General features: G+C 40.3%; 1 protein-coding gene across 4 annotated transcripts in view; it reads right to left on the reverse strand.

Annotated features, from left to right (window-relative positions):
- Positions 1–19,114, reverse strand: part of LOC124285576 (SH3 and PX domain-containing protein 2A-like) — a 235,953-nt gene that overhangs the window by 40,389 nt on the left and 176,450 nt on the right. For all 4 annotated transcript variants that reach the window (XM_046721831.1, XM_046721828.1, XM_046721829.1 and 1 more), the window contains one exon: positions 13,557–13,679. In XM_046721831.1, coding sequence (XP_046577787.1) covers positions 13,557–13,679 — 123 coding nt within the window. The remainder of the gene's footprint in view (positions 1–13,556; positions 13,680–19,114) is intronic.

The raw sequence follows: 19,114 nt of genomic DNA on the forward strand, positions 1-19,114 counted from the left end.
ACAAGACGTTTACACCAAGACAAAAAGGTATGTAAAAAGTTTACTACTCAAACTCTATCAACACTTCCAACAAAGGAAAAATATAGAGCTCTATTCCACACGTCCTACAGGTACAAAGCGCAGGAAAGACAGGTGACAGGGAATGGGAGGTAATTGCACAGGTGGGATTGTTTTGTGTTTCCACCTCGTTTCCACTCGACTTACGGTAGGTAGCTTAACAGGTAGGTATAAGCATTAGTATGGCTGAATGTAAGCTAAAACAGTGAAAATGTTAAAATATTTTTTCTAGTGTCTAGCTGAGTAGAATCAACAACTCACCATGTTCACTGTTGATAGTGATGGAAATGGGTTATATCATGCATTATATTACTTTACAAATGTACACTTATATTACTGTGCATTGACTGTAAACATTAGTCCTTGACTTGGCAAACAGCCATATTGTCAACAAAGATTACCAAGGGGAGATAGCTCTAATCAGTAGTGCTTACTTTCAACTGATTACACTTTTCACTATGGTTTAATGACTTCACACACATAACTTATATTGGGGACCAATATTTTCTGTTTTCCTCACCTAGGTGGTGGACTAAGAACAAACACTTGAGAAACAGTATTTTCCTTAGGTCATATGATTGGGGTAAATACCTCTGCTGAACTTTAAAAATAAATATTTTTTTGTGATAGCTGCACCTGAATTTGGACCTCTTGTCAGATGTTATGTAATATTTGAGGAATTTAATTGTGTTACTGGTCATGTTAATGGTTCTTGAACAAAAATTATCTGTCATTTAATAAATTTCGATGGCATGTAGAATTCACATTAATTGCTATTTGTGTTCTATACCTATGGTCAGGTGCTTATCTTTTTGCTGAATATATATAGGAAATGGAATATACAAATATTGGAAGGAATTTACTAAAAGATTACATTATCATTATTATGCATTCTAATTTGTGATACCAGTTCAAAAATGAAAATAGCCTGAGGGCAATGAAACGTTATCTCTAAAATCAAAATTTTGGAGGAATTTAGTAAAGCACTGCATTTTAAATTTTTACCTTGTTGTACCAGCAATTAAAATAACACATGATTGCTCAAGATTATATTTCTGTTGTAGGTGACATCAAACCATCATAGTCAACTATGGCAGACATTTGTAATTCTCCATCATCAGTGAAGAAAAGAAAGTATGCTTGTATAATATGTGAAAAGGCATCTGATGATTTAAGTACACTTTGCAACATATCATCTTGGAAAACACTCCTGAGGGCCGCTAAGCTTCGTCAAAATGAAACCATTTTGGAAATTGGAAAGAAAGATGATGATGATAAATTTCCATCACTTCTTTATCACAATGACTCCCGGAGCAGGTTCACTAATGAAAGAGACCTAAAACAATTCATGATGCTTGAAAATGGCCGGCAAGCAGCAACAGAGCCAAGGGTGACATTGGCGCATAACACAAAGTCGTCAGGTGTATATGAAGCTCTTTGTTTACTTTGCACAAGAAATAAGTACATCAAAGGATCAAACACAAGGGAGCCACTGGTAAAATCATCACAGTTGAGAACAGATGACACACTGTGGGCAAAAGTCATTGAGTAATTCGATTTCAAGATCATAGCAGTTACAAGCCGTGATATTGTTGTTGCTACAGATCTTATACAAGAGAGGATAATAGACTTCACCACTCAACTTCAGTCATCAAATTCACAGAGGAAGAGCAAACTTATGAAGAGGCTCAGTCATTTTGACAGCAGCATAGGATAAGCTTTTCATGTATATATGAAATACTGTATTCCAGAATCCAGCTGTATTTAAGATGTCAGAGATAACCAATAGATTGAGAACTACATAGAGGAAAAAGGATGCCAGAATATCAAGACTTCAACAACTAAACATCTGCACAGGAAACTCAAGTCAGAATTTGGTGATAGCCTGTATATATTTCAAGATGATAATGCCAGGCTTCTACTTATTCCCAGTACATTAACGCTGAAGCTATTGTCATTGAAAACCAAAATATGAAAGAAGAAAAGAATGCCATAAGAGAAAACAGCGACAGCAGGAAAGGCCTTCAGGAAACAGCACTACTTCTTCAAAAAGCTATAAAGCATATTGAAGAGGAGTTACCAAGGCCCCCAAAACAGTGGGAGGGCCACTGGCAACTGCATCTATCCAGCATCAGGAATATTGCACCTTGGTGTTTTGCATATGGCAAGCAGAACTATGTGAGATATCTATCAGACTATCATGGTCAGATGTCAGCTCAGCACATTCATGAATATTTAGAGAATGGTGGATTTTCCACACAGCTTGGAACTGAAAACTCTTTTGGAAGAGTACCAGTTGACCAGGCTCTGGAGGAAACAGCAAACAGAGATACACAGACAGCAGGTGGAACAAAGGGCTTCAGTCTTAAACTGGTGCTGTTGCTTAGTATTATCTGATGGCAGAGTATCGCAGTATCTTGCTAGGACAGATCAGAAGTCTCACAAAGTTCAGTCATCCAGATTTACAACAATCACAAGAGCAAGAGATGAGGCAGATGTTCTTGCTGCTGCAAGTAAATCTCTTTTACTCTTATTCAGATCATGTGCATGTGTATGTAGTTGTAATTCATATGAATAATAGTCACCTTAGCTGCCAGTGCATCCCCTGATATCTTGGTGTGTTGTATAGTGTAAAGGTATTTTTTTTTAAATTCTCTGATTTTCAAACAATGAAAACCATATCTTTAACTTCACTACATGTGCCTGTTTCTTTACATTTTAGAAAGTTGTCAAATGCAACGCATGGTATTTTGGCGATTACACTTTCTCAGTAAAGTACAGATTCTAGTACTTCTTTTGGGTTGAGTCCCATCTTTGATTGGAACCCACACTTTCAGCTCAGTGAGACACCTAATGGCCAGCACACAAAGTCGGTGATTAAACCCACTCAGCCATCGCAACTTTCACCCCGATGGGGCTCAAACCCCAAAAATGACTAGAATCTGTACTATACTGAGAAAGTGTAATCCCAAATATAACATATTGTTATGAGAATGTGTTTTTTGTAATTTGTAATATCACATGGATTAAGTAATAGTTATTATGGGTCACAATATTTAAAGTTTTGAGTGTGGATTGTGGCTCGCATCTCACATCATGTATGTTCAATGGCAATAGTATTTGTAGCGGTTCGCCTTTTCGATAGTGCTTCAGAGTTGCCTCCCTTGGCTGGCTTGTTTATTTTGTTGACTTCTAGCTCTCGTCACACCATGGAGTTTTCCATAATGTTCTGAGAGGATAATAATGGAGCCTAGCTTTGCTAGAATGCTTAGGACTGTAAGAGCTATATAAAGGCTGGTTGTTGACTTATGCAACATGGAACTAACACATGACTGGATTTATACACATCTGTCTGCCATCATAAAGTTGATCAACGTTTCAAGACCAACTGTGCTTGTCTATTCAACTGCTGTCATTGTAAACAACCTTCAATCATTATATCTGTTCTCACTGTGAGTGTCAAGACTGGTGAGTAAATATTTAATATTTGTTACCCAATATTTTAGATTTGTGACTCAACAGCATTGTACAAGATATCTGTATTGTCATTCATTGTAGCTTGCTCATTGTTTGTACATATCTTAGATTTGTGACTTAACTGCACATACAGAATAGGTCATAAACTTAACTGAATCGTATCACTCATGATCTGATTATCTTGCAAATCAGGGGGGCATGGACTCCCTGTCGGTGGTTATGGGTGAGTAGTTATTTCCTTGCTTGAACTGTCAACTGTTGCACCATGACCAAGGGTCCGAGCTTAGGTGGATGCAAGAGCTCAGACTTCATGAGGATTGGAGGCTCTTGGTGGATCCAGTCCCACTACCTTATAGGCTCTCAAGATCACTGCTCTCAGCCAGAAGGAGATAGTCATTCTGGATACTTTGGTAGCTGTAGCGGGTGGGTGATAGTGGGATAAAGAGTCTCTTAAACTTCCTTCTTATCACAGCAGTTCTTTTCAGGTAGATTTTCAATGCTCTGACTGGACATAAGGACAAGTCCCGAGTATCTTTTGTCCCAAGTATGGATGATAACGCATGGATGTGGAAATGTCTATCTGGCTGTCCTGGTAATTGCTTCTTCGAAATGAAGTCACATCTAAGCCCAAGATGAACTGCTTGATGATCACCCATGTCAAATCTAGTTCAGCTGTAGTCCATTGCATGTATCTCAGACATCCTGGCAGCTGTAGCATCTTATGACTTTGTAACTCAAAGTCAGCGTGGAGTAGAGGATCATACTCATTGCTGGTAAGATGTGGCCACAGTTGCTTGGAATCTGGTAAATACATCCTCTGGGTTTGGGGGTAGTGCTGCTAGGGCCTCTGCAACTGTGGTCACCAATACATCAGAGAAACCCTCAGACCCCTAACACCAGACTCAAAGAACACATGTCCTCTGTCAACAAACTAGACTTGAAATCCGCCATCTCTGAACACATCCGCAACAACCAAGACCATTACATTATGTGGGAAGCCACCAAAGCCCTGTCTACCAACAACAACTGGCGACAAAGAAAATTGCAAGAAGCCAAAGACATCAGGAGTCACCAGCTAGCCATGAACAGCATCCAGGGAACCCACCTGCCCAATGCCTGGGACTTACTACTTTCATTATTGTTGTCTGTAGCTATTGCTTTATCAATGTCTGTGTTAACTATTTTGTTCTGGGTCCATTTGCTTGTACTGACAGTAAATTTGTCAATCTCTATTGTGTTTATCTATTGGTGCTATTACCTGCCCTTTGTCCATTCTCTATATCCTGGCTTCCAGTTGTCCATCATCTATCAACACTACTTAACTGTTAAATGTTGGCTTCTATTCAGCACTAATTAATTGATAAATGTTGGCGTCCATTCAGCACTAATTAACTGTTAAGTGCTGGCTTCCATTTCTTTAGCCTGCATCTTTGTTGTCTTATTACTTTTGTTGTTCTTACATGTACATACATATCATCAGGAACTGGTTTCTTAGTTGTTGAATGGTAAAGTTCAGCTGACATCTCAGTAGATCTACTGATTGGTTCGCCAGAATGCCGTCGTAAGGTAGAATGTGCTGCGTATCCCTCTCATGTGTAGGTAGGTTACGATGGGTTTGGTCACTCGAGTAAAAACCATGGGGCTGAAGATATTCCAAAGGGAAGGCCTTTCCATTGGTAGTGTTGCCCCTGATACAGACGGCAGATGCAACATCTTGAACTTGTCTGGCTTCAGAAGGTTGTCTTGGTTGAGCCTTGAGTAGAATCCCGCATTTAGTTCCTCTGGCTGAAGAATTTCCTGCACCCTTGGTGAGAAGTGAGTTTATGGCTTCTGTCAACTTTGGCCTGAGATGTTCCGGATAGTGTATGATTGACGGACTTGTAGTTAATGGGGGCTTGTTCTTCAGCTTTATCTTGTAACCTTCTTGTAGAATGTGCCAATTCCGCCAATATGTGTTGAGACGTCCATCCTTGGTAGAAGGTTGTACAGGAATGACCGAGACCAGTCATTCGAAACCTGATCCTAAATGACGGGTGTGGGAGGAGCCCGAGGTCCTGCCTCAAGCGGAGCCTCCCCTTGAATAGTCGGTAGGCTTATTAAAGGAATACGATTTGGATCCTCTTCCTGACCTTGGCCTTTTGTATCCCTGAAAATCCCTAGTGTACAGTACACAACCCTGTGTACTACAAGAACCCACGAATCCATTGGTATATGACCAGATGGTGGCCACATGAATACGTGCAAACACCTAGTTGCAGGTACTGCAACGTGCAGTAAACTTGGACAAAGTACTATGACTGTCTGTCCCAGTCCACCCAGCTGTGAATGGGTACCTCAAAAGGATGGGAAAGTCACATTAACTGTGGCTGCAAGAGTTGTATGGTCCCCAGGGAGTTGAGATTGATAATATGATGTGACATCCAATCATCAAGGGAAAAATTAAAAAGCGCTTTTAGCATGCATGTGGGATGGACTATAGCGCTAATACCCATATAATAATAATTACAATAAAAAATCGGCTCTTGAATTGTGTCTTCTGCACAGAATGTTTAAACATAGAGTTCATAGTTTGCACAGAGGAGAGTAGACCCTGACGTCATAGCAGTGTAAGACTCACAGATGTAGAAGCCATGTGATAAGATAAGATAAGAACATTCTTTCGCGATCTGTCTGAGGGTTCTTTAAAGAATTCAGCATCGCTTCATCAATACTGAGACATAGCGAGTCCATCAAAAGCTCTTTTAGTAGTGGTGTCTAATTCGGCTAGCTTCTTGTAAAAGACCTCCATGTTTCGAGAGGGAATTTCTTAGGATTGAACTTCTGTGTAGGTAATCCCTGAGCCTTAGTAGCCTTCATGAGGGCTGATTTCAAGTTGTCTGCTACTTGAGATATAGGCTTCATCAGTGGGATAGTTAGGGTATCAAGGTCAACTGCTTGAATACAATAAGTGTTGGCGGGTGAAGAGTGTCTCGTAGGCAACGAAATCGGCAACCCATCCACAATGCAAGGTAATAATTCTTGGTCCTCATAAATAGAAGCATTAATCTCCTTCTGAGAGGTGACCGCCTCCGTGGTGTAGTGGTTAGAGCGTCCGCCCGGGAGAGCGGAAGGTCGTGGGTTCGATCCCCAACCGCGTCATACCAAAAGACGTTAAAATATAGTACTTGTTGGTCCCTGCCTGGCGCGCTCGGCATTAATGGGTACAACAACTGGTCGGCTAGGAGTCAGTATAATGTGTCTGAGTGGGGTATTAGTGCTTCACTGTGGCATGGTATCTCAGTGGGCTAGCACTATGAAACCAGCTTCAGTCTGGGCTAGTACAAGCAGCCGCACATACACATACACATACACACGCATGCACGTCGTCATATGAGCGAAATATTCTCAAGTACGACGTAAAACCCAATTTCACCTCACCTCACCTTCTGAGAGGTATCCTCCACAGCTGAGATGCTGAGTATATCTTCCTGAGGTTCATTGTAAACAGAAGGCGCCGGTGTAGATTGCGTGAGAGGCCTGTCTAACTCCGAGGTAGTTGTTGTTGCTGAATTGCCATCAGCACTTGTTTGGTAATGTTAGCTACAAAATCTGGTTGTTGAGCGAAGGGCTGGGCTAGAGCAAAGGCTTGCTTCTGCGCAAAAGGTTGAGCCTGCAGCAAAGTTCTGTGACTGTAAGAATGTCTACGGCTGAGTGAAGAGTTAAGCCTGTGTGAAGGGTTGATTGTGCACTAAAGGTTGAACCTGTGAAAACATCTGAGGCTGTGTAAAAAGCTTGCAGTTGACCAGGAGTGTGCTCTTGAAACATTGCCTGCTCAAAAGTCTGCTGAGAAGCAGGGTTAGGATGAGATGGCATTCACTGCGCGAAGACTGGAACCTGCGTCAAGGCGCTAGGGTTGCGAATGCATGAAGGTCTGAGACTGTCGGTAGGTATGAATCTGCGCGCAGGATGTCTTCTGTGTTGTCTGCGTGGAAGGCGTATGTAAAATCACTACTTCAGCTTTAGTGTTCCCCCTAGGCACATTTAGGAGGGTGCTGTGCCCTGCCCTTTGATTTTTGCGCTCTGCCCTTTTTGTTTTGCACCCTGCCCTTTTCGCCTCTGAGACTGTTTTGAGAATGATTAGGAAATTGGCATTTAAACCATGGAATATAATTCTCCGTACGAATCACTATGCCTACCAAGGAAAAAATCAAAAGAAAAAGAGAACAAGCGGTGAAGGTCGAAGAAGTCACTGCAGTCGCCAAATAGATTTCTTCGTTCCGAACCTGTATGTGCCTCTAAGTTTGATTTCCCTTTCCTTTTCACATGCCTTTCAAATAAAACCTTCATTTATTAAAGACAACGATCTGTGGACTACATGGGATGTTTTTGTGCGTTTGGGAGACTGATATTCATGCATCTATGCTGTTTAGGTGAAAATCTAAAATTCGAAAATGTGAATCCATCAGCAATTTGAAATTGATCTTGAATTATTTTGTTGTTTGTCCTGGTGAATGAAATAGTTAAATCAGATTGCATACATACTGTTAACACATATTATTTTTTTGAGTGTTTAGTAGCGATTTCATAAACAAGTAAGCCTTGAAGGAATAAAACTATTTTACGATTTCAAACAATGGGAAGCCACACTCCTTGTCGAAGCTCTTCACAGTAGATCCTTATGTTGAGGTGTATTCTTGTGTGATATTTTTGTAAAATAATTATGATTTCAAATTTATTATCTAAGAATATTTTGAATATGGTATATAAAAACTGTATATATTTTTTTCAGACCAAGACAGAGTCAGTTAATCCAACAAAGAAGAAAGATGGTGGTCACATGACTGCATTTGACACAAAGTCCCTGGTCCCTCAGAAGATGACAAAAAGAAAGCAATGATGTTTTGTTCATATGCTCTAAGTGGAACACCAAGGGCAGAAATGGATCTCAGGTTTGGGCAGAAGTTGGATGTGAGACTGTCAGACTTGATAAGGTTTCCCTCCATGAGAATGCATCAAGACACAGTCCATATGGAAAAGGATGACAAAGTGTCCAATGAGAACATTGTCTCAAAGTACACAAAAAATGGAAACTGGAAGACGCGCAGAAAGTACTATTTTCCTTATTAAGCATAACCTGCCACACACAACTTTATATCGCCCACTTATTGACTTGTGCATAGACCTTGGTGCATCAAACTTGGCAATGCTGAATCACAGCAAAAATGCATCACACTATCATGGAATCATTATTCATACAAAATTCATTATTAATTATAACCACTACAAGCGATATATTAGGATTTAGATATTAGGAAAATATAAATATACAATATTAGTTTCATCATGTATCAGTAATAGCTTAGAGAAAGACTCCAGTCAAAAGTAGTAAAACTCAAATCACAGACATACTATTGAAAATGGTGTAAATTCTGGCTGCACAATTTCACAGATGTTCAAGATAAAAACCTAGCCTAAGGTATCAAGGACTCAAGCTGTTACACAAACCTTTTAGTAAGACAAAGTTATGTCTAGACGATTTATTGAACTGCTTTGATAAAGTAAACATGTCATCATCTATATTACAATAACTTCAAGCAAACACCAATTTAGGGTCCAGAGTAAACGCATCTATTGTAATCCAAGCATCTATAAATGACATGTCAAAGTAGGCTCGTTAAGATCTTGCCCAGGGTAAGCATCCAAGTGTAGCAGCCTTAAAATTTCCGAGTCCCGTGCTCAGATTCGAACCACAGACTTTCTATTCCTAAGTCGGACGCCTTTTCCACATGACCAAAGAGGTTAACCCCATCAGCAAGTTGAACACGCACTCCGAGGTAGTTGTTGTTGCTGAATTGCCATCAGCACTTGTTTGGTAATGTTAGCTACAAAATCTGGTTGTTGAGCGAAGGGCTGGGCTAGAGCAAAGGCTTGCTTCTGCGTAAAAGGTTGAGCCTGCAGCAAAGTTCTGTGACTGTAAGAATGTCTACGGCTGAGTGAAGAGTTAAGCCTGTGTGAAGGGTTGATTGTGCACTAAAGGTTGAACCTGTGAAAACATCTGAGGCTGTGTAAAAAGCTTGCAGTTGACCAGGAGTGTGCTCTTGAAACATTGCCTGCTCAAAAGTCTGCTGAGAAGCAGGGTTAGGATGAGATGGCATTCACTGCGCGAAGACTGGAACCTGCGTCAAGGCGCTAGGGTTGCGAATGCATGAAGGTCTGAGACTGTCGGTAGGTATGAATCTGCGCGCAGGATGTCTTCTGTGTTGTCTGCGTGGAAGGCGTATGTAAAATCACTACTTCAGCTTTAGTGTTCCCCCTAGGCACATTTAGGAGGGTGCTGTGCCCTGCCCTTTGATTTTTGCGCTCTGCCCTTTTTGTTTTGCACCCTGCCCTTTTCGCCTCTGAGACTGTTTTGAGAATGATTAGGAAATTGGCATTTAAACCATGGAATATAATTCTCCGTACGAATCACTATGCCTACCAAGGAAAAAATCAAAAGAAAAAGAGAACAAGCGGTGAAGGTCGAAGAAGTCACTGCAGTCGCCAAATAGATTTCTTCGTTCCGAACCTGTATGTGCCTCTAAGTTTGATTTCCCTTTCCTTTTCACATGCCTTTCAAATAAAACCTTCATTTATTAAAGACAACGATCTGTGGACTACATGGGATGTTTTTGTGCGTTTGGGAGACTGATATTCATGCATCTATGCTGTTTAGGTGAAAATCTAAAATTCGAAAATGTGAATCCATCAGCAATTTGAAATTGATCTTGAATTATTTTGTTGTTTGTCCTGGTGAATGAAATAGTTAAATCAGATTGCATACATACTGTTAACACATATTATTTTTTGAGTGTTTAGTAGCGATTTCATAAACAAGTAAGCCTTGAAGGAATAAAACTATTTTTCACGATTTCAAACAATGGGAAGCCACACTCCTTGTCGAAGCTCTTCACAGTAGATCCTTATGTTGAGGTGTATTCTTGTGTGATATTTTTGTAAAATAATTATGATTTCAAATTTATTATCTAAGAATATTTTGAATATGGTATATAAAAACTGTATATATTTTTTTCAGACCAAGACAGAGTCAGTTAATCCAACAAAGAAGAAAGATGGTGGTCACATGACTGCATTTGACACAAAGTCCCTGGTCCCTCAGAAGATGACAAAAAGAAAGCAATGATGTTTTGTTCATATGCTCTAAGTGGAACACCAAGGGCAGAAATGGATCTCAGGTTTGGGCAGAAGTTGGATGTGAGACTGTCAGACTTGATAAGGTTTCCCTCCATGAGAATGCATCAAGACACAGTCCATATGGAAAAGGATGACAAAGTGTCCAATGAGAACATTGTCTCAAAGTACACAAAAAATGGAAACTGGAAGACGCGCAGAAAGTACTATTTTCCTTATTAAGCATAACCTGCCACACACAACTTTATATCGCCCACTTATTGACTTGTGCATAGACCTTGGTGCATCAAACTTGGCAATGCTGAATCACAGCAAAAAATGCATCACACTATCATGGAATCATTATTCATACAAAATTCATTATTAATTATAACCACTACAAGCGATATATTAGGATTTAGATATTAGGAAAATATAAATATACAATATTAGTTTCATCATGTATCAGTAATAGCTTAGAGAAAGACTCCAGTCAAAAGTAGTAAAACTCAAATCACAGACATACTATTGAAAATGGTGTAAATTCTGGCTGCACAATTTCACAGATGTTCAAGATAAAAACCTAGCCTAAGGTATCAAGGACTCAAGCTGTTACACAAACCTTTTAGTAAGACAAAGTTATGTCTAGACGATTTATTGAACTGCTTTGATAAAGTAAACATGTCATCATCTATATTACAATAACTTCAAGCAAACACCAATTTAGGGTCCAGAGTAAACGCATCTATTGTAATCCAAGCATCTATAAATGACATGTCAAAGTAGGCTCGTTAAGATCTTGCCCAGGGTAAGCATCCAAGTGTAGCAGCCTTAAAATTTCCGAGTCCCGTGCTCAGATTCGAACCACAGACTTTCTATTCCTAAGTCGGACGCCTTTTCCACATGACCAAAGAGGTTAACCCCATCAGCAAGTTGACACGATGAGGATGTCATCTGTGGGATGACTCCACGCCCTGCTACATACTCCCCCGTCAACAGAAGGCACGTCCCGAGCCGCTTAGTTAGTTGGGTACTGAGACTTATTTTGCTCAAATTTGATATGAACGTCCTCAGCCCCACGACGGGCGCCAATGTAGCGGCCTTAAAATTTCCGAGTCCTGTGCTGGGATTCGAACCACGGACCTTCTATTCCGAAGTCAGAAGCCTTTTCCACATGACCAAAGAGGTTAACCCCGTCAGCAAGTTGACAAGGTAAGGATGTCATCTGTGGGATGACTCCACACCCTGCTACATAAGCATTCAGTAAAAGTGCCAACGAGACTAGTGCCAGTTGAAATAGGATTAGCAGGATTAAGTACTCCCCCGTCTGGTCATTGAAGTTGTTTTAGTAGGACACACCCCATTTTGTATATTCTGTATTTCATTGGTTAATGTAGGGCACACCCATTTTTGTATCAGTCAACCAATCGTAATCTCTTTATTGTTTTAATTGTTGATAAAAAGTTTGAAAACCAAATGATGGCCAGTAGGGTTTAGACTCCCAACACAGGTCAGCTTTAGCCCTCAGCCCAGAGGGCCCGGGTTGTACCGACTCTCTGTGGCCACCCCATGTTATTCCATTCTTGTAAATAAAATTGTGATTAGCTTCTTGTGACTTCGGACTCTTTGCTGAGTTAATTCCACCAAGCAGACCAGCACGCAAGTTAGATAAGGGGTTTCACCGGAACCCTCACTTGGACCCAAGACCCTTATCATAACAACACACTGGATACAGGACAGTGCAGGAGTTCATAGAATGCCAAGCTGAAGTTGATGAAGAAACAGTTGTTGGGAAGATAAAGGATAGCAGTTCATTTGAACTAATGAGAAATGAACTTTAGAATTGAAATTGAATTGAAATTATAAGATCATTTGACTTCACAAACTAAATTAATGAGCGGTAGTGTGTGTAAGGATGCGAGGAAAACCACCCAACCATCCGCGTGGGTAAAACTGGAGAGATTGACAAGCAGCCAGCGGTCATGTGGGTAGCTGGCGCTCAGCCTCGGAGAGGCCCATTTGGGGTGAGCTATTTTTGACTGTTCATTAGGTAACAATAGGACAGAGGTTTCCACTAGGATTTGGAAAGAAAAGGGAATGTAAGCAATAACGTATGAGTAAGGATAAGGAAAAATTAACTTTTATTTCATTCTGTCAAATCTTCCAGTAATTCACTATTCTTCTTACACAATTTTCCTCTTCTTTCTAACCTTGAAGGGATGCTTCTATTTACATGAATTGAGTCAGGTAATTCAGTACAAGGAACCTCTTCATAGAAATGCTGAAAGCATGGTTTTAATGGCACTCATATGACTCCGGAAGTAAGTCTGACATATCCACAAAGTGCGCCCAGACTTCTGACTGGCTCAGATTGATGCATGCACCAAGTTTTATTGACAGAATGGATCAGTCTATTGAGAGAAAGTAAGTCAACAATCATGGCAACAGACAATTGTCTGTAGATTTGTGGCTGGGACAGTCACCAAGAAATATTTGGCAATGGCCTCCCTTTAGAACTCAGCACAAAAACCTTTACAAATTAATGGCATAATGCCCTTTTGAAAAACATTTACAAGATCAAGGAAGCCCTGATGTATCAGTGTATCAACAGGTTTGACAGAGGTCAGCAACTGTGCACTAGCTCCTCCCAGTGATATATAATCCCTTTGAGTATTTTTACTGAAAAAGCCAAGTGATTTTAGGAGTTTCACATACTTTTTACCAAGAACAGAGGCCCATGTATTAGCAAACATCAATTGGAGTAAAACATTATCATTTTCAACATATCCATTCTTATTCTGTTGAAATTAAATTATTTTCTCCTATATTGCAAGGATCTTTAGTCCTTGTGAGCTAAAATATAAAGGGATACTCACAGTAACAATCCTTCCTGCGTTGAAACTGATGCCATCCCCAACACGATCTTGAAAATCAACCACAGTTATGTAATTATCTGGTTTTTCTTGGATGTTGATATCACAAACCATGATGGTCTTGTTCTGAAATTTAAATACAAAATCTATGACATATGTATATACTGAAAATCTTACAGGAAAACAGGTGATTAATCACTGTCTGACAGACGACATTACCATAAATTATGTATATTTTATAAAATGGTCAATGGGCTGACTCCTAAATACCTATCTTTGTGGGTCCCAACTAATATATCCAGCAAAACATGATACAGACTTCATAACTCTAACGACTTTCAGACAAACGCAGGGCGCTTATCCCAGTAAGGTGTAATTTTTCAAGGGAGTTGCTTTGTTCTTTACTACAATTGTCCCAGATGTGAGAACAAAGAGAGGAAGAATAAATGGTTTGTAAATAGTGTCTAAGCTCTTATGATAATCGATATTTCAAGGACCTAAAGCAGTTGATAATTAGGGATACTTTCTTGATTATATCTGTAGGATATTGGTCTGTAATGGTTGTTCCCAGCTGTTAAGTTAGTACTGTCCAGATGTTAATCACGGAAGTAGGAGAGCGGAAGTGGTGCGTTTTTTGTCGGTTGTGAGATGGTGACCAGTAAACAATGTCAACCGATCTTGTCTCTTGTTATCGCCGAGTAGTTCAGGATTGAAGGGTCTACTGACAAGTAGATAAAACAGATAAATGGCGACGAGGATGGGATCCACGGATTCCTGGTTGTAAGTCTATGAAGGATACGTGTTTCATAGTGAACTTTTCACTCGAAGTGAAGTGATGTTACTGGTCACCATCTCGGCGCAAAAGGGACCACGTGACCCGACCATGTGCTTTCGTGGGAAGCTCGTTGACTAACATTAATTGTTATTTTACTAAGGCGGAATATCCACAGAAAAGTTAAAGTGAGGTTGCAATAATCTACGTGAACATTGCATTATATATTCTACATGAATATATTGAAAAAGTACATGTATTCTACGTGAATGCAGTATCAATGTTGGAACTTTGGAAAATATTCTAGGTGAATATTATGAATAATTGTCACTTGTCAAAGAGAAGTTTCCTCATTTAGACGGATAACGTGAACTTCTGTGAATCTGTGGGTCATTAATACTGTTGCTGGTTTCAAGTGTGAATCATGAGTCAAGACGAAGGCCCAGGTGACCAAGGAGTGCCTCAAGTAAACTTTTCACTTATTCCTATTCCTAAATTCTCTGGAAAAAAAGGAGGATTTTAGTATCTATGCAGAACGTTTCATCTCAAGCATGGAAGCTAACAAGATCACAGATGCAAAACGGATTACCCATACACTTATCTCAACAATGGGTGGTGAATTGTATAAACTGGCACATGACTTGTTCGCACCTGTCAAGGTGTGTTCACTCAAGAGTGAGGACATCATTGAGAAATTAACACAGCATTTGAACCCTCCTCCGAGCATCATTATTGCTAGATGTAACTTCAATCACTTGTCACAAAGGCCTGATGAGACGGTCAATGAATACGTTGCTAAGTTACGACGCATAGCAGAAGACTGCAGTTATGGTGAGAATCTGAACATGTGGCTGCAAGATCATTTTGTGGCAGGTGTGCACAGTGAAGTGATACGTCGGCGACTGTTACAGGAGGATGCTAAGATGACCTTCGACAAGGCCTATCAACTTGCAGCAAGTCTGCAGCAAGGTCAAGGACATGCAGTGAATAAGATGATACATAACAAGGGCAATAAAGGCCGTGGATTCAAGAGGGACCAGATGGATAAGAAGCCAGGTAACAATGGTAACAAGGGGCCAGAGACTGAGCTTAACCAGTGTACTCGTTGTTTGTTGACTAGGCACTCTCCACCGAACTGTCCATATAAGGATACTGTTTGTAACTTTTGTTGCAAGAAAGGACACTTGATACGAGCTTGTAGGAACCGCTCGAACAGAAATCAATCTCAAGTTGGTAAGACCAACATGGTGGATCACTGTACATCAGATGAATTCACAGAATTGTACATGGTGTCCTCAGTTAGTCAAGGTGGAACACAGAAAATAAAACAATCAAGTGGATGACAGAATGGTTGAATTTGAAGTGGATACAGGATCAAGTGTCACATTGATAAATCAAGGGATGTATAGTTCCTTGTTCCCGGACAAAGAACTTTTGGAAAGTTCATGTGTACTGAAGGCTTATAATGGGCAAAGCATACCTGTAATTGGACAATTACAGGAGCTGTAATTGGACAATTACAAGATACTGGACTTATCTCTCATTGTAGTGGATGGTACAGGTCCAGCACTACTGGGTCGAGACTGGCTACAGCATATGATGTCATGGCAACACATGTTTACGAACATTATTGCTAATTCCTCGCAGAAGGAGGATGTCACCGAGATATTGAATGAATATCAGGAAGTCTTTGATGAAGGACTTGGACATTTGAAGGACTTTAAAGTCAGATTGTCAGTACAAGACAATGCTGTTCCGGTATTCTGTAAGGTCAGGAATGTACCTTTAGCTCTACGCCAGAAGGTAGATGCAGAAATTGATAGGATGGAGTCCGAAGACATCATAAGGAAGGTTAGGTTCTCACAGTGGGCTACTCCTGTGGTTCCAGTGGTTAAACCATCAGGTGAGGTTCGTCTCTGTGGAGATTATAAATCAACTGTGAATCTGTTCTCCAAAACGGACATTCACCCGATTCCAAAAGTGGATGAACTGCTAGCAAATCTGAGTGGTTGTGAAGAATTTACGAAGCTAGATCTTCGTCATGCATACCTACAGTTGGAACTTGACAAACCATCAAAAGAGCTGACAACCATAAATACAACAAAGGGTTTGTATCAATTCAACAGATTGCCATATGGTGTAAGTGCAGCACCTGCAGTGTTCCAACGAACAATAGAGATGGTGTTGAAAGGATTGATAGGACTTGTAATTTTCATGGATGACATATGCATAACAGGCAGAACCTGTACTAAACAGGTATCATCTGGTGGCCCTACTTGGACCGTGATATCGAGAATCTGGTCAGGGGATGTTTAGATTGTCAGGAGGAAGCCAATCATCCAGTATCAGTCGTGCCTACCCCTTGAAAGTGGCCATCATCTCCTTTGACTAGACTGCACATTGACTTTGCAGGTCCTTTCATTGGACACTCATTTCTCGTAATTGTGGACGCTCACTCCAAATGGTTGGAAATATATCAGATGAGGTCTACCACTGCTACGATCACGATCAAGCATCTTCACCGATTGTTTGCTACATTTGGACTGCCACTCCATATTGTTTCTGACAACGGAACCCAATTCACATGCCAGGAGTTCCAAACATTCTTGCGTCGCAACAAAATACGACACACCACAACTGCACCTGCCCATCCGGCTACTAACGGACAGGCAGAAAGAGCAGTAGCATCTTTCAAACAAGCCATGAAGAAAATGAAGAATCAGGATGGTGACATTGAAGATAAATTACTGAGATTCCTATTCTCTTATCGCACCACTCCTCACTCGTCAACAGGAAAAACACCTGCAGAGTTACTCATGAAACGTACCTTGAGAACTCGACTCTCCGCACTCAGGCCTGCAAAGGAGAATGATATGTCTGTGAAGGAAGACCCTCACCACAATGCGCCCAGATACTTTGAAGTAGGACAAGCTGTATTTGTCCGTAACTATGGTGTTTACGGAGCTAGATGGCTAATTGGCACTATAGTTGAAAGACTAGGGGACAGAAACTACCAGGTTTCTGTAGGAAGTCAAGTGTGGAAAAGAACGTAGACCAAATCAGGTCAAGAGACATAACTACAGGATGTAGATTGCCTCTTGATCCATTCATTCCGCACATTCCGGACCAAGATATTTCCCAACGATGAAGGTCAGAGAGCATGTTATCTAGCAACCAGCCAAAGCAGGCAGAGAGCAACCTAGCACCACCTCTAACAGTTGTTCAGGGGAAGAGTTTGACTGCACCATGTGGGAAGCCAGCTGCGACACTAGCTGCTGTTGACGAACCCCGTCGCAACCCTCCCAGAGATCGGAGAAGACCAGCCCGATTCAGTGACTTGTAATAATGAAAGAGTGTATAGAACGCTAAAAGTGTGAATGTGTTCATTCATCGTGTTCTGCAAGATATTTTGCCAGTGAACAGTATTAAGTTCAAAAATGAGTGCGACAGATTGAACTCTAATTTCTCAAGTGCAGATGCACATTTCCTTTTGATGTCATGGACATTACATTACTTGAGAAGGTGACAGAGGACTTATTGGTCTTAAGAGGGAAAAGTTTATTTTTTTTTGTTTTTGTACCTCTCGGAGGAAATAGTATAAAAAACTAGAGGGGGTGATGTAGGATATTGGTCTGTAATGGTTGTTCCCGGCTGTTAAGTTAGTACTGTCCAGATGTTAATCACGGAAGTAGGAGAGCAGAAGTGGTGCGTTTTTGTCGGTTGTGAGATGGCGACCAGTAAACGATGTCAACCGATCTTGTCTCTTGTTATCGCTGAGTAGTTCAGGATCGAAGGGTCTACGGACAAGTACACAACAATATCACTAATGTGCTCATGCCAATTACAGTTGCTTTGCAATGTTAAACCAAGATGTTTATGATGAGAAACTTCTTTAATGTTGAATGTTAATTATTCATGTGAAAATTAAGAAGTCTAGTGGTTGGTTGTTTGCGTGAAAATAATATGCTTTCAGTTTTGTTAGGATTGAAAACGACATTCCAATTTCTAGCCCAATTAACAATTTTTTCTAAGTCATTATTAAGTAAGTAGCAGTAACATCAGGGTTATCAACAATAACATAAAGGGATGTGTCATCAGCGAATAAACGGATATTACTATCAATGTTAAAGACTTAAGTCGTTAATGAACATGTATATCAAGAATAATAATGGGCTCAAAATGGAGCCATGTGGTACTCCTGCATTAACACTGAGGAAATCAGATCGAAATCCATTTATAACAACATGTTGTTTTCTATCTTGCAAATAACTCTTGAACCATTTCAGCAAAGAGCCTGAAATCCCTATTTTTTCTAGTTTATAAATCAGACCTTCATGCCAAACTTTATCAAATGCTTTGCTAATGTCAAGGAAAACAGCTTTAACTTCTTTACCAGTGTCAAGTGCTTTTGCAATGAAATCGTAGAAATAGGTCAGCTGGTATGAAATTGAGTCACCCAGAGTAAAGCCTGACTGAAAAGTAGTAATGATATTGTTATCTCTAAGGTAATTGTAGACATATTTAAAAACACAGCGTTCAAAAACCATTGCTAAGCAGCTCGTTAGAGCAACTGGTTTATAATTGGAACACGCCTGTTTATCGCCTTTCTTGAAAAGGGGAGTAACCATTGCATGTTTCCAGACTGAAGGAAATACTGATTTCTGTAATGATAAATTAAAGATTTTTGTAAGGGGCATGTTTAAACTGACAGCCGTGGCTTTAATAAATTTGTTACTAATTCCATCTGGGCCCGATGCTTTGGATGTATTAACTCATTAAGGCCGAGAGA

Source organism: Haliotis rubra, unplaced genomic scaffold (assembly GCF_003918875.1).
Source record: "Haliotis rubra isolate DU_JTF1 unplaced genomic scaffold, ASM391887v1 Scf363, whole genome shotgun sequence".
NCBI lineage: Eukaryota > Metazoa > Mollusca > Gastropoda > Lepetellida > Haliotidae > Haliotis > Haliotis rubra.